General features: G+C 42.9%; 1 protein-coding gene across 6 annotated transcripts in view; it reads left to right on the forward strand.

Moving 5' to 3' along the window:
- The first annotated feature begins 3520 nt into the window (after positions 1-3520).
- The window catches only part of FAM204A (family with sequence similarity 204 member A), a 32949-nt gene continuing 19441 nt past the window's right edge, over positions 3521-17028 (forward strand). Inside the window, exons 1-5 of one of the 6 annotated variants that reach the window (XM_066355027.1) lie at positions 3521-3541; positions 10534-10775; positions 11279-11366; positions 11506-11536; positions 11704-11803. In XM_066355027.1, coding sequence (XP_066211124.1) covers positions 10542-10775; positions 11279-11366; positions 11506-11536; positions 11704-11803 — 453 coding nt within the window. In that variant the 5' untranslated portion in view covers positions 3521-3541; positions 10534-10541. The other 5 variants (XM_066355024.1, XM_066355023.1, XM_066355021.1 and 2 more) reach the window with 5 other exon arrangements.

A 17028-nucleotide genomic window follows, 5' to 3' on the forward strand; every position in this document is an offset into this window, starting at 1 on the left:
CAGAAATGTCACTTCTTCAAATGTTACCTCTCGCTGATCTCGCAGTGTTAGTTGTTTTACTTATTTCTGGAAGACAATTATTTATAGATGCTATGGTGTTTTGCAAGTTAAAAAAACAAGCCCAGAAAAGAGATGGTCACGTAGTTCCTAAAAATCAGAACTCCCTTTTTTCTATTTTTTTTGCCTTAAGTCACTAGGACCACTTTTCCTTCAATGCTGAAAATAGGGCATTTTGTACAGATGGAAATTAATTATTCTCTTCTCAGTTTCAGCAAGAAACACATTTATTATACATTCAACAAGGTCGCATTCACTTTTTCCAACTGAGAAATATATAAGGGATTTCATTATATTTGGGAAAATTTTCATCAATCAGAGACTTAGCAGCCACCAAAAAGGACCTCCACAATTAATCTTTTATAACATGAGTGTGACTTGTAATCTCTACACTGAGGAAAAAAAATGATGAAATAGAAGGGAAAACAATTCAGAAGCTATAATATTTCTTGGCAAAGAAAAACTGCTTTATGATTTTTAAGATATGTTTGATAATTTCAGTGAAACTTACATGTTTGAAATTAGTGCCACATGCTACACAATTCACAAGCTGCAGTGCACTCAGGATGATTTAGTAAAGTTATTCAATAATTCTATGTTTCATAAAAAATATCACAAATATAAGTATTTCATTCACAAAATGCATGGTTTGGCAGATTTCCAGGGCAGGAATTTGCTGGAGGGAAGGTAAATTTATTGATCAAAATAAATCAAATGACTGACAGTTCCCCCAGAAAACTGGGAAAACAATAATAGTCAGTGTGAAAGTCAGAGTCAGAAGAAAAGTCTGAGCTGTTTACATTTATTATAAGAATCCAATAATGTCATCGAGTGAACAATCCAATATTTGAGAATTTTCAAATCAACAGGGAAAAATTTTAAATATCTATTTTGGAATAGGACTTACCAAAAGCCTGTGATGTGAAATCTAATGTCCTTACATCTTTGAAACACTTATAATTACTGTATTTTTTGCTCCATAAGACACACTTTTTCCCCCCCAAAAGTGGAGGGGAAAATGCCCGTGTATTTTATGGAGAGAAAAATATGGTATTTTATTAAATATTTTAACACAGGCCTGACCTGTGGTGGCGCAGTGGATAAAGTGTCGACCTGGAACCCTGAGGTTGCAGGTTCAAAACCCTGAGCTTGCCTGGTCAAGGCACATATGGGAGTTGAGGTTTCCTGCTCCTTCCCCTTCTCTCTCTCTCTTTCTCTCTCGCCTCTCTAAAATGAATAAAGTCTTTTTTAAAAATTTTAACACATCATTTGGTTCAGAATATTTTTTTTCTTGTTTTCCTCCTTAAAACCCTAGGTGTGTCTATGGCCAGGTGCATCTTATGGAGCGAAAAGTACGGTATATTCCCTATCTAATTTGCTCATTTATAGGGACTAAAAAATGAGTATTGTTTGATGGGATTTATGTGGAAACAGTCTAGCTAGCTCTTAAATGGGCCAACATGACTCCCTTCCTACTCCCTGCCTCAGTTCTCCTGCCTCTGCGCTCTCCCCATCATGGCCCCACTTCCAGCATAAGCATTTTTATGGACTGAATGTTTGTGTATTGATAAAATTCATGTGTTGAAACCCCCAGTGTGGCTGTAATTGGAGATGGGACTCTAAGGAATTAATTAAGGTTACTCAAGGTCATCAGGGTGGGGCCCTGATGGGATTAGTCTCCTCATAGGAAGACACATGAGATAGGACAGGGGTCAGGAACCTTTTAGGCTGAGAGGGCCATGAACGCCACATATTTTAAAATGTAATTCCATGAAAGCCATACAACGACCCATGTACATTACACATTATCCAATAAAAATTTGGTGTTGTCCCAAAGGACAGCTGTGATTGGCTCCAGCCACCCGCAACCATGAACATGAGTGGTAGGAAATAAATGGATTGTAATACATGAGAATGTTTTATATTTTTAACGTTATTTTTTTTATTAAAGATTTGTCTGCAAGCCAGATGCAGCCATCAAAGAGCCACATCTGGCTCATGAGCCATAGGTTCGCGACCCCTGAGATAGGAGATAGACCTCTTTTTCTTCCTCCCTTCCCTCTTTTCTCTTTCCAAACACACCTTTGCAAAGGAGGGATCATGGGGCACACACTAAGATGGTTGTTGCCTTACAAACGAAGAGACAGGACTCAGAAGGAAACACATTTTGTTGGCATCTTGATCGTAGACTTCCCAACCTTCAGAACTGGGGGAAATTTCTGTTGCTTAAGTTGCCTAGTCTGTACCCAAGCTGAGTAACACAGCAATGATGGGGCCCAGTGCCACAGCTACAGCATGTTTTCCCACACATCCTTTAATTGCTTCACTCCTTATGGTTTTGGATTCAGGGAAAACTCCACTGAGAAGCTGGACACTGTGGCAGGGATAGTTTCATGCAGACCCTGAAACAGCTTGAATCAGAGAATGTGAGGACCTTAGTCACCCAAGCTGGTCAATTCAGGTTTCACTGATTCTGGGGTTACAGGACACTCCGTAAACCTGGCACACATCTGGAAGACACGGGGGTTTGTGTGTGTGTGTGTGGCAGTGGATAGTTAAGTAATAAGCTTAATGATTCTTTAACTCAATTGTGATATATTATTGAGTGCCCTGCCACATTTTTAGAATGTTTCAAAGGAAGGCGTTATTGATGTTAACAATAACAAATAGCTAAAACAAAAATACTGCAATCCAGTAATATGTAAAGGGCTTTATGTGTATTTTCTTATAAAAACGTTACAATACTAGAGAATAGGAAATAGTATTACCATTATTACAGAACACTATTTCAGAAAATGGAAGCTCTTCTAAAATAACCCCGTTCCCATCATGATCACAATATTGTTTTATTTTCTTCATAGCTGTTCCCCCTCCCCCCCTGCTTACTTTCTACGCTCCCCCAGCCCCTCCTCGAGGCCTAAGACAGAGGCTGCCCGGGAAAAGGGTTTCAGTAAGCTGCAGGCCAAGACCACACGGCTGGCTGATGAAGCAGCCCGGACCAGAACCAGAAGGTAAACTCCACGAAAGCAGGAGTCCGACCGTTTTCTCCTACACGGAGCCTCAAAGGAAGCCTACTCAATAAATATGTGCAGACAGGAAAAAAGTAAGGGAGGGAGGAAAAAGGATGAAAGAATGGAATTATTCCCAGAAGGGTATAGACAGTGTCTGCGGCGATTCTCTCTCCTTGTGCAACGAACTCAGGTCAAGATCTAAGCCAGCGCCGGCGTAGGGCAGGAGATGGAGAAACGACAAAGCCTGGAGAAGCGGCCAGAAGAAAGAGGGGAAACGGTGAGGAAAGAAGAAGGAAGAAACCAAGCACTCTTCCCAGCAGCTTTAACCGCAGAACAGAGCGTGGCCGGTTGCCATGGCGACTGCCCGGTCAGAACGGCCGCAGCTCATAGGCTGAGATGTCAGAGCCAATGAGAAAGCGCGATGTTGGCGTGGTCTTAACATGGCTGCCGAGCGGCAGGCTCCTGACGGCTGAGTAGGGCTGCTTGCGGGGCTGGCACCGGGCGGCTCGGCCTCCGGCGTGGGGGTTCCGGGAGGGCCGGGTTCGGGGAGTGAGGGTGCCAGTGCGGTCGGCCTCACAGCCTTTCGACCGAGCCTCCCGGGTCCGGGCCCGGGCCCAGGCCCAGGCCCACGGCAGAGTCGGCGGGGCTGGCCTTCGATTTGCTCGGAACGGGGGTCGCAGCGCCTTCCCCAGCCTGTTGGTGGGGAGGGCTTCTCCGGCCCACTCCGCCCGAGTAAGAGAGGTGAGGAGGCTTCCGATCAGGGAAGCAGGCGCCTGTTTACAACGGCTGCGTCCCGGGAAGGAGCTGCAGTGCGTGGGAGCGTCCGCAGGCTAGACAGCCTGTACCGGAACCTTCGGCCCTGTTCGCGGGACGGGGGACCCCGCCGCCCGGGAGCCTGCACAGTGCCGGGCGGTGCTTCCGAGCAGGAAAAGGTGTCCCTTTCTAGAGCCGCCCTCTCGCAGTCTTGAACCTCCTAAGTATTTTCACAGCGGCATCTGACCTGAAGTGAGCCCCGAAATGTTACTGGTTAACTGGAACTCTTTCTTGGGTCTGGGGAAGTGTTTTTCTATGGCTGGACGCTCTCTTGAATGAAAACCTTATGCCTGCGTGCAAATCCTGCTAAATACACAAATAGTTTGGGTGATCGCATTGGTAAGTTAAATCGGAAGGCAGGCCTGTGTGATTCACTTGTGCATCCAATCCTTTTGAGAGGAGCGAACACGTTTACTTCCTGAAAGTAAATAGGATGTTTACATTAACCTTGATGATACATGTGTAAAAAGTATTTTAATTAAGTAACTATTTCCAAGTCATGGAAACTGATGATCGTGTAAATTACTTAACTCGCGCTTCTGCTTGATGGGTGGTGGGTTGTAATTATTACCAGGCAGGTTCAGATTCCTGTGATTATTTCTAGTTGAATACAACATATGACAGCTTCATTTGGTGAAAATGGAATTGAAATTCGGGAATATTAGAGACAGGAGACAGTTTGTTCATTAAACTCAGCTCAGGTTATATTATCTTTTGGATTTTGGTTACCTGTAGCTGACTGGCTGCCCACAGAATGCGGCAGTATTACCTAACTGTGACTTTGATATAGGCATAGCTTTCTGCACTTAAACAGTGAGAAAAAATTGTTCCTAACTCAAATGTTAGCAAATCTAGGATTATAGGTTAGAAGCATCTTTCAGACTCACTTTCAAGTCTTTGTCTTCAAAAATATATTACTACTTAAAACCTTGTTCTCTAGAAGTTTATAATTTGAAGGCATGGAGTTCCATTTTTGTAAAATAAGTGGATCGCCGGGCAGTAGCAAGTCAGTTTCTTATTTGTAAAAGGTGGACGGAGGGTTGTGAGATGGATGGTATATCAGTGCCTGGCACGTTGTATATTATACATAGCAATGATCTTTGTTTCTCTCTTCTGGTTCTGATTCTCCTGTCATAACTGGGCTTTTATTCCCCTTCTCTTCTAGAGCATCTGTCGGGTGTTGGGTGTGCAGTGCAGAGTCTAACTGAGAGCTGTCAACCTTGCTGTGCCAGCTAGGCTGTGGCACCCTATCTTCTGGGGTGTTGGGGTTTGATCACTGTTTCATCCGACTGGCAGAGAATGGAGTGTTGTAGCAAAGAATGAGGTGACTGAGTATTTCTGCACATACAGTATTAAGATCCATAGAGAAGCATTTTAAAGCTGCAGGACATCTCAGAGATCCTCTGATCAGACCTGCATTTATTTTATAGCTTAAGAATGGAGACCCAGGCAAAACGCAGTGGACTGCCCACAGTTGTGTTGCTCAGGACTAGAAACCTGTCTTTGACTTTCAAAACCAAGTTTTTTGCCTGTTGTACCAGCTGTTCCCAATTCTCTCACAATCTAAAATCCCTTTAATTAGGATTTGAGATCTCCATGTGGGTGCCATATTTGGGAAGATTGTGTCTACTAAAGTATATTCATTAGTTTTTTTTGTTTAATAAAAATCAGCTCTCTAGCTACCAATCCGAGCCTCTGATCAATGAATATGTGGTGAAGAATAGTGCTTTATTGAATTTAAGTCTCCTCTAAAGTTGGATGATATTGTTGGAGGGGAAAAATGTGTTGGGCTTTTTGAATATTGAAATTGGCTTAGAGACGTCCATCACTGTCTTCATCAAACTATGTGAGAACCTTAGATAAGGAATAGCTGAGTGTGTCCTGTTCTTCCAGATGCATGGCCATCTGCCCAGGTACGCTGATCAGTAGTGACCATGGTTGGTTTTCAGGGGCCAAAGAAAACCTAGCTGTTCAGACTAGAATACTACATGAATATTTTCAGTTCACAGTATATTGTGTCAGCCCAGGACTAAAGATCTGCGTAGTATGCGCAGAATTAAAAAAAAAAAATTGTAGAGTAGAAAAATATCTTCACTTCAGAAGTAGAGTGTGTATAAAATGATGAAGGTGATACTCAAAACTATAGAATAAAAAGGGCTTCTGAACCCTGTATACCTTTTTGGGGGGCAAAATGATTAAATGAAAAATTACTTGACTTGCAGGCTAAAAACCGAAAGGTTATGTATTAATACATGGACTGTTGTATAGATCTGGTTGGATTCTACACTAAAAGACTTAAGTTTCTGGTTCTTCTGCTATACCATGTCACTTGGGAATGTCTGAGCAATTTTTACATTTATAGGGTACTTTGGTGTGATCTGCTTTAAAACAAAGGAATATTCTCTAAAAGGTATGAGGTAAGAAACATTCCAAAATAGAGAATCAGAGTAGCCAGAACAGAAATAACATGAGGCCTACCATGGTACAATTGGAAGTGTATGAATAGGAAGCCTGTTTCAAACGTGAACCCAGAGCACGTCACAAAGCAGCAGCCCATGTTGGCCTGTTTACAGTCAGGCTGCTGCTCTTGTGGGCAGCTCCATTTTGCAGGCTCCTCAGTGAGTTATCTGATTATCTTTGGCCACTTGTATTTAGGTTGCCCTTGTATTTGTGTGTGTGTGTTTTAACAGTTACAGGAGAATGGCACATTAAAGATGTGTAGGAATTGAGTTCTGGAACACATCTTATTTGAATTTTCTCTTGTTTTATGGATTTGGATGCAGCATCCACTTTTTAAAAGTTATTTTAATTTTTTTTTCTGTGGGCACACACAAGAAATCAGACTAAACAGTGCCACACTGAAGACAGTTTTAATGCCACATCAGTAAGAGCCAAAACCAGGTGATTTTGATTTTGAGAAAGTCCAAAAGAGGTAAAAAATAGGGAACTGCTTGAGGGTTGATGAGGAAAGGCATGTGCTCTCCAGGGCGGCAGGTGCACACCCGGAGCGTAGACTCCCCGGGGAGGTGCGCAAGGCCGGGCAGTGGCTGGACTGGGCCTGTCCGAGAGGCTCGGGCCTTTCCTGAGCAGCCACAAGTGAGGTCTGGGCTGAGGGGCACTCACCTGCTGATGGACAGAAGCTTGCCAGGCATGTAGAATGTCAGCTCCGGGAAGTTCGGCATTTTGGCCTGCTTGACACATAGCTGTCCCCGTGTCTTGAGGAGTGCCTGCACACAGTGGGTGTGCAAAGGATGCTATAGACTGGGAAAAGAAACAGTGGTTTCAAGCATAGAAGAACCCCAATTATGCTAAGATAGTTAAATTTGAAATTTGTTGCTATACTTAAATCCCCAATTGGCTAGAGGTATATTATATGCCAGTGTCAAAGTCATGTTGCAGCTTATGACTGCTCCCTCCCCTGCTTTTCAGAACAGTAGAAATGTTTTTATTAATAGCACATTTGCTTTTTAATATTGGTATATTTTACATGATGTTCTTTGTTCCTCTAGAGCAGGGGTCTCAAACTTGCGGCCCGCTGAACAATTTTGTACTGATTTTTTTTTGTTTTCAACTGCAGTGAGAAAAGTGTTGCGTAACAGTTGCCTTTTGTAGACCTAGTGCGGCCCGCTGAACGGCTGTGATCTTGCTCTGCGGCCCACATGCTGAGTTGAGTTTGAGACCCCTGCTCTAGGGTATCTCAAGATGACCATTCCAGCTTTTAAAACCCTCAGGCCTGGTTTAGGTATACATCCAGGTTTTATGGGGCCTGGAGCCTATATAATTTGGAGTGTCTTTTTTTTTAAAGGAATATATATTCTAAATAGAAAGTTAAATATAGTGTTTTGTACAAATGAGCCTTGAAACTTGAGCTCCAGCCTGACCAGGCCATGACGCAGTGGATTAGAGCGTCGAACTGGGATGCTGAGGACCCAGTTTCGAGACCCCGAGGTCACTGGCTTGAGCGCGGGCTCATCTGGTTTGAGCAAAGCTCACCAGCTTGGACCCAAGGTCGCTGGCTTGAGCAAGGGGTTACTTGTTTTGCTGAAGGCCCACGGTCACATATGAGAAAGCAGTCAATGAACAACTAAGGTGTTGCAATGAAAAACTGATGATTGATGCTTCTCATCTCTCTCCATTCCTGTCTGTGTCTGTCCCTGTCTATCCCTCTCTCTGACTCTCTCTGTCTCTGTAAAAAAAAAAAAGAAACTTGAGCTCCATTGTCTTCATGGTAATTTGCTTCTGGTTTTATTTCTCCCTTCAGAAAGCCAGACACCAACGTTTTTTATAGAAACTTTTTGTCAGCCTGTGGAAATCAGGGAAGTAAATGATTTGCATCAATTGTTAAGTGAAGGCACCTCAGACAATAGAAATTTCAAGACTGCCTTATGGATGCTGCCACACCAAACAGAAATGATCAAAATGTAGTACATAGCCACAGAAGTAATACTAGCAAAGGAACTTAGTGTTGATTGAGCCCCTAGAACTCCTAAACACTATGTTGAGTGTTTTCATGGCTTATCTCATTTAATCTTCAGAATAACCTTGTATGCAGGATATTCTCTCTATATTACAGATTAAAAAACTGAGATGTAAACTGTGGTTTTTACATACCACTCCTATATGACAGAGACAGGATTACAATTGGAGCAGTTAGATGTCAGAGCTGTTTTTCTTCAAAAGCGAACAGAATATTTTGGCGAGGATATCTCAGAGAGCTAACAACTGATGAGCCTGGACCTAAGTTACAGAAAGTGATGCTTTGACATGGGACGTCCTTAAAGTTATCTGGAATTCATTATTCAGAGTTAGGGAAAGCCCACGATGTTTTTGTCTCAGGGATAATGGTGTTGGTTTTGTTTCAACAGGTTAATCACAACAGGGGCCAGAAAACTAAGCAAAAAAGATTTCCATCTTCCCATTTTATTCCTTCAGGTTGATATTAAGTCATGGAACAACCAGCTTCTCCATTTTGGGCATCTTTTAAACACACTGGTTTTGGGTCTAATATGTACGCTAAAATAAACTGTGCCATGCAGATTATTCGTGAAAAGATACTCAGCTATCATAATTTGAGCAAATTGATTATAACTTCAATTTTTTTAAATCATTTTTAGTAAACTTAAAAATAACTAATGGTTCTTTCTCTCTACCAATGGGCAGTATAGCTAATGCTAAATATTATTCTGAACTTTAGCATTAGTTTTCCAAATATATTGTTATTCGAAAAAAGCTGTTTGTCTTAAAATGTTGGGATTATACTGTAATATTATTATAACAAGTAGTATAACATTTTAAACTAGGATAGCCTTTTTACCATTGCACTTTCCTCTTACTATTTGTATAGTGTTAAAATTTTCCTTTGATAATTTTTCCTGCTCCTTAGCAAATCCCCTGAATATTTTATACATTCAAACACAGGTGGCCCTGGCCGGTTGGCTCAGCGGTAGAGCGTCGGCCTAGCGTGCGGAGGACCCGGGTTCGATTCCTGGCCAGGGCACACAGGAGAAGCACCCATTTGCTTCTCCACCCCTCCGCCGCGCTTTCCTCTCTGACTCTCTCTTCCCCTCCCGCAGCCAAGGCTCCATTGGAGCAAAGATGGCCCGGGCGCTGGGGATGGCTCTGTGGCCTCTGCCCCAGGCGCTAGAGTGGCTCTGGTCGCAACATGGCGACGCCCAGGATGGGCAGAGCATCGCCCCCTGGTGGGCAGAGCGTCGCCCCATGGTGGGCGTGCCGGGTGGATCCCGGTCGGGCGCATGCGGGAGTCTGTCTGACTGTCTCTCCCTGTTTCCAGCTTCAGAAAAATGAAAAAAAAAAAAAAGAAAAAAAAAAAAAAGAAAAACACAGGTGAAACATTCAATTTTGTTTTCTTCTCTCATTGTTTCAGCTTGCAATATGGTCTTATAGTTCTTCCATTGCCTGCAGTGTTTATTGTTAGGCTCTTAATGCTCTTGAGCAATGGATGCTTTTACTAGATTTTCTTTTTTTAGACAAAATTTTACATATGTAATACAGAAGCACTGTCCTATTTTCTTTAGTCTGTTCTATTTTATCTATAGGGATATCTTGTAGTAACTTGCTAAACTACTTTACATTTTTTATTTATACAAGCAAAGAGTTTAATTATTTTAATATGAGGGCATAACCTATTACAGATTTTTTTTTTTTTGTATTTTTCTGAAGTTGGAAACAGGGAGGCAGTCAGACAGACTCCTGCATGCGCCTGACTGGGATCCACTGGGCATGCCCACCAGGGGGCGATGCTCTGTCCATCTGGGGCGTTGCTCTGTTGCGACCAGAGCCATTATAGCACCTGAGGCAGAGGCCACAGAGCCATCCTTAGCGCCCGGGCCAACTTTGCTCCAATGAAGCCTTGGCTGCGGGAGGGGAATAGAGAGACAGAGAGGAAGGAGAGGGGAGGGGTGGAGAAGCAGATAGGTGCTTCTCCTGTGTGCCCTGGCCGGCAATCGAACCCGGGACTCCTGCACGCCAGGCCAACACTCTACCACTCTATTATAGATTTTTAAAAAAGTTTAGATGGACTGTTCCCAAACCATACGTATAATTATTAGACTTTTGGGGAGTCAGTTAATGGTTTTAAAATTCTTTTGCATGTCTAGTTTAAGTAGGTCTAAATTCATTTTTTTCCCTTTAGAAGGAAAGATGTGGAGTGGGCTGCTACCTCCTGGCCTAACTGAGAGTGATGTTGAGTTGACTTCTGGAGATGAAGACACGTTGGGGACCTCTGGACTTGACTTACAGGCTGATATAGAAGACGGGGCGGTTTCAGACACAGAGATCTCAGACTTCCCTACAGATGGACCAAACAGTGGAGCAGAGGCCGATGTAAATGCATACAAGGAGTGTCCTTCTGGAATTCCCTTACATATGTGGCATGTAGGTTTTGTCTGATATGTTCCTACTGAAATCTGAGATTGTGCACGCTGGCGTGCCTCTTTCTGCCGTGGTCAGAACGTGAGTGCCCTGGGAGGAAATAGGAGAGGTTGGCTCAGAGTTCTCTGACTCTGTGCTCAGTCTGTTGGCCACTCAGGTACTTGCTTTCATTTTTGTTTTGTTTTTCATAAAAAAAAAAAAAGGAATGAAACAGTAGGATGAGCACCTTTGCCTTGCATGATAAGGAAGGGATTTCTGTCTTAATCATTTTGTTACCTATGAGTCATTGAATTTTACTCAGATATCAAATTGGCTTATTTAGAAATAAAGTAAGATGAAAACTCAGGTCATAAAAGAGTCTTGGAGAATAGAGTATGTGAAGAAGAACTTAAATTTCTATGTTAATAAATGCTAGAATGGAGTTATTTTTGTTATTTAACGTGTCATTTTCTGAATGTATGCTTTGCTTCAAAATATATTCTTTTTTTTTTTTTACTGTTATATAGAAATTTCAAGAATTGCATAAAAAACACTCTGAACAGAAAGTCTCCACTTTAAGACTCCAAAGGAAGAGAGGAAAACGCTCCAGGAAAGGTGCTTTGTTTCTGTTCAGACTGAGCGTCAGTAGTGCTAACGTTAAACTGGGGCTATTGAGCTCTTGAATTTTCAATACATGTAATTTTGAAATAACAGCCAAGTACTTAGCTATTAACACTTTGTGGATTCTTTTCAGGTAAATTAAAGAATGAAGAAGAATCTCATAGGTGGGTGGAATGAAAAATATTTGTATATTCTAGACAGTCTGTAGAATTTTTACAAGTACTTCTGAAACATATGAACTAGTTGTAATATAGTTGTAATAACCAGTTAAAAACAGTAAAAATAAAAATGAGTCCATTTAGTGCAAAATGTATTATTTGTCTTCTTGTAGTGAACAGTCCTCAAGTGAAACCCATTTGAAGGAACTTACTCAGTATTTTGGAGTCAATGACAGATTTGAACCCCCTGTTAAAAAGAAAAAAGTTGAAAAGGTAAGGTGTTTTTTATTGCATCTTGTGTTATACAATAGGAAATATTTGTAATTAGCTTTGCCTAAGGTGGTACTAATTCATTCAGTGAGAATGTTAAAATGCCTACTGTGTGCCAAAAAGATGCCAGATAAACCAGTAAATATATAGGTACCGATTATTTAAAAAAAAAAACTGTTAAGAAGGAAATCATCAGGGTACTGTGAAGAAATTCAAGAGGAGTACTTGGGCCTGTTGTGGTTGGGACGACCTTGCTCAGAAGATGCCGTTTCACCAAGACCTGAAGGCTAGATCGAAGGGCCCATCTCAGTGAGGAACGCTGGGCAGGTAGTAACTTGGATGGGGATCCCAGGGGTGGAGAGTTGTCCTGGTGCACTGAGTAACTGGAAGGTCAGCGGGTCTGGAGTGCACCCAGTGAGGAGGGAGGAGCCTGGCGAGGAGGAGGGGCCCGGCGAGGAGGGATGGGACCCGAGGAGGGAGGGGACCGAGATAAAGTTGGAGAGGCAGGCAGGAACCAAGCTGCTTAGAAAGGGATAGGGTTTTAGTGGAACTGCTGTTGAGAGTCATTCCGGGGTTTTCAGTTAGAGGAGTGACAAGATGTAAATTATGTTTGGAAAGCTTGCTGTTATGTGGGGATTGAACTGCAGGGCAGCAGCAGTAGAGAAGAGACCAGTTTAGAGACTTGTGGGCATGAGGTCTGGCAGCTGGAAGGGAGTACTGGTGCCAAACAGGGAGGAAAGGGGAGTGTCTGAGGACGCGAGAGAAGCAAGGTGATGGGCATGCCTCCCGCAGTGTCCGGGACTAGACAGGGAGGGGGCGTGCCTCCGCAGCATCCGGGAGAGGGACGGGGGAGAGGGACGGGGGCGTGCCCCCACAGCGTCGGGGAGGTGGTTGGAGGTGTGGGGCCTGGGGAGGAGAAGAGCCTTTCAGAGCTTTACCTCTGGCAGTGCTGCGAGTAGTGATGCTGGTTATGAAGTGGGAGAGCTTGGGCGGGGAAAAGACTTAGGATGGGGCCTCTCCAGAGCTCAATTTGGGGTGTTGGTGAAGCAGCAAGCAGGACTAGAAGAGGCTGTTGATAAAATGAGGCGGGAGCTCGGAGGAGAGTCTGAGCTTTAGAAACACATTTGGGAGTTGTCAGCATAGACGATATTAATACTGAGCAGAGGCTTGAATGAATAGCTTACATATTCACATAGAGGAATGGTGACACATTCCAGCAGCATGAACACTGGCCCCTGAGTGGTAGGGCCAGAGACACAGGGCCTGCCTGGTGGAAGCCCAGGCATACTAACATCTGGATGTAGACAGATGCCTCCTTCATGGGTCATTGCTGTAGACTACTGCGTGTACATAGAGACTGTTACTATTTTCTGATTAATCAGTATTTCAGACTGTAATTGCCATGCGCTTGGCCCTTGTGGTTCTGGTGGACTGGGAAGAGGAACCCTCTAAGGGGGGTGCTCTTGACTGTGCCAAACCTGTACAGCGCCCGGGTGGGGGCATGCTGGCAGAAGTGCTCCATGCGCCATCTTCAACTTTCCTGTTGCAGAGAAGTTTTACTTATGAATTAGGTGTTTTTGAGCATTGTAAAAAGTAAAAATTTTGAGAATTTTTTTAATAGTCTATCTGTGTTAGAATTTTATAACTACCCTACATATATGAAATTGTACCTTCTTGATACTGATTGAATATCGCTAACTCCTGTTATCTAAAGTTTATAATTTGTGTAGTGTAACTTTAATAAAGAATTCCATGTGCAAAATCTTTTAGACAACTCAGTTTTAGGGACCAGTGTTTTGTTTTATGTTATAAATTAGATGTGTTCTAGAAAAAAAAAAAGCCAAACATTATTTTAAAAATGAGAATTCTGTTTAAGGGAAGACTGCGATAATTTTTTTATAATCACCCATTGATCTATTTGATTTTGGATTTTCTTAATGGTAGACATTCCTCTGTAAGGATGACATCTGACTAAGGTCATGGCAGCCTTCTAAACAGACTGATGCTGCCCAGTCTTCTTTCTGCTCAGGATTTGGCAGCACTAAATAGTCTGAATAAATGCAAACCTAAAAGGAAAGGACCGGGTGAGTGAAGCCAGATTACCTCACAGTTCTTGGTAGTCAGCCTGATCCCGTGCCAGCAGGTTCGCACTCATTCTTGGGGTTCGGATCACGGTTTTGCATGCACCCCTTTACTGTAAATCCGGCATAGTAACTAGACATTAAAGGATATCCACAAGTGGAGGCCCCAACATGGAAGCTAAGAATAACTGTAAGTCCAGCAGGGGATAGTGACTGCTCAGGAAATCCAGAGAGGGTCATGGAGAAAACTGTTCAATAGTATGGACTTTTATTCCTTCTTTTATTTCTCTGGAGAAGGGGCAGATCTGTTCCCATGTCTCATAGGGCCTTTTTATTCTGAATTCGCCTGCTGCTCAGGCATGGCGAGACAGAGCAAACTTCTTAGTCCAGGTCTCACGTGTAGTCTTTTTTGGGACACTGCCAGGCTAAAACTTGCTCAGCCAAGCTTGTGTGTCTACAGCACCCCGCCCCGTCTCCCCGACAGTGCAGGGAGGCTTTTGTTTTTAAATGCAATCTTCCTGACGTCCAGAGCTGTTTTAGAGTGTTCTGTGTACTAAGTACACTGTAACTGTGTTTCTGGCAGGAGTTCTGGGACTCACTAATCATTCTACAGTCATAATTATTTTGCATCAATGTGGGCATTTCTTTAGAATAAATATCACTCATTAATTTTATTATAAATGTCTCAGATATTTTGTATGTATTTAATGGGTACTTTTGGCCTGAAAGACCAGAGGTCCTGTTGATTTTTAGAGTAGTTGCAGAGTGTCGTGGGTGATTTTTGTAGTTGTTTATGAGAGGAAACTGCTATTGCCTAGGGTGGCTTTTTTCACATTCATATTTTTTAGCAGAATGCTTTCTCTAACCAGAATCTTACAGAACTCCAATGCACAGATCAGATAAAAATCTGGGTGCCTTGAGCGGGTAGGTGGGAGGGTAGGATTGGGTGGGTGTAGAAGAGGGAGGGTGGGCATGGTGCCACGGTGTCCCGCTGGGGTTAATTTCAAGGTGTTCTCTCATGATCCCTCCGAGAACCCTGGGGTGACCAGGTGGGGACCATATTGTTCACAGAATGTAGATGAGGAAACTGAAGCCCAGCTGATTTGTCTCAAAAAACCAAACAGCAGATAAGAGAGGAAATGAGACTTTAACCCAAGTCACTGGGCCCAAATACAGGTTTTTCTGAAGTAAAGCCCAGCTTAATTTTTACTTACCTAACTCAAATAATGTAAGTGGATAGGATCTATATACAGAGGTAACAACACTAATTCTTAGTGTACCCCCTACCCCTTTCTTTACGGACAGATGACCTAATTTTTTTTCCTAAACATTTAAGTCTAATCGTAGTACAGCAAACTTGAATTTGAGTGGATAATTCACTTGTATTAAGTTTTGAAAATTGAATATATTACATATCCAAGTAAATATTTAGTAGCAAAATTTTTGTATAACTATATTGTACAGTTTGATTTAAAAGAGCTTTAATCACATATTGAGAGGTATTTTACATATGCAAATATGGATGTTTGATCCTTAGTGTTAAACCTACTGTTAAACCCATAAATTTCTTAGATATTGATAGTACTGGCTCCTTGGCAACTGCAGCTGACCTTTCGAGGTCACTCATGGGCTCCTGAGAACCTGTCAGAGGCAGGCCGTAGATGATTTTCCACCTGTGGCCGAATCGCCTCCCTGTTTGTCTGTGTCAGACAGATCTGAAGCTGAGTCTGATTCCTGCCAAGAGGCGTCTGCACAGCCCACCGAGGCTGCAGAGCGAGCAGGGCTCCGGCCTCCTGCCACTGCTGTGGTGTGCAGGGCATCCTGGGTAATGCCAGTAGAGCTTCCTCAGGTCCAGCCTGAACTTTTCAATAGCCTTGATACTCAGGCCTTATTTCATGAGACGACTTGGCTGGCTCAAAGTGGAATTCTTGGGTCTTATGCTGAGGTCTGAGCCTCGAGAACTGTGATTAGTTCTGTAGCCGTATAGAGTTGAGCCTTCTCTGTTTTGATGGTGTCCTCATACTTAGGTAAAATCATATAAGCAACTTAATTTATTAAATGACTGCTATATTTTAAAAACCTTGCTAGGTATTTTACATATATTTTCTTTGACCCTTATTGTAACCTTGCAGAGGTTGGTGTTTTCTATTTTACAGGTGAGATTATTATAACCTGTAGAGGTGGAGGAACTCACCCAGGTTGCTTGGCAGCAAGTAGAGGGGCTGGAATGTGGACCTGGGTCTGACCTCACCAGCCGTGCTGGGTAAACTGCTGTTAACATGCTGTTAAGGTGGAAGTGGTTTACCCAAGGATGATTTTGTACTAATGTATGTATTGGGAATGCTAAGATCTTCTTATAAAAGCAGAAAGATTGGATGCGCACATGAAACCAGAAATTTTTCAGAGCCAAAGAAACTATTATATTTACTTAAATAAGTTGCCAAAGAAGAAAAGAAAGAAAAGGGAGGGAAAAAAGAAAACATAATATCTAGTGAAACTGTGTTGAAATAAAAACAAACAAAAACCCTCTTAAAAGACCTAAAAATAAAGTTGAACATACAGTTGGAATTCTAGTTTTATTTCTGAGTGAGAGATTTGGTTAGCCGAGCTACGACTCTCATTTTCTCTAAGGAAACTGACACTCACGAATTAAGTGCCCTGTTTCCCAGAGCAGTGACCACATTTCTTGACGTCTGGTCCAGCATTTTGCCTGCCATGCTGTGCCACGTCCCTCAGAGCCTGCTTTGGGGGCCGGGGGATGGAAGTTGGTTGATGGTGAAGAGAGAAATTTGTAATTTTGACGATTTATTTTTAAGTGAAAACCATACTTACAAGCTTAGCAGTTCATGTAATTTTCTAGAAGAGGAGAATGTCCTTGTTTCCCCTTTGTGACAGGAACTTGTAAGCTGTGGCAGAAGTTAGCAGGTTGACTTGGTGAGCAGAGCACTGGTTTATCCATGGGCATTGATGCTGAAACGGTGGAGCCCGTTTTCTCACTGACCCGTGATTGTCCTAGGTTCTAGGGTGAGGGAGGCAGCTCCCGATGTGACGTAGTGTCAGGGAGCCTAGAGAATGGGAGGGGAGCAAACAGCTGGCGTGTGGGATGAGCAGGATCGGCCCAAGAACGAATGCTGTCAGGGGCCAGGT

The sequence above is a fragment of the Saccopteryx leptura genome, chromosome 13, assembly GCF_036850995.1.
Source record: "Saccopteryx leptura isolate mSacLep1 chromosome 13, mSacLep1_pri_phased_curated, whole genome shotgun sequence".
NCBI lineage: Eukaryota > Metazoa > Chordata > Mammalia > Chiroptera > Emballonuridae > Saccopteryx > Saccopteryx leptura.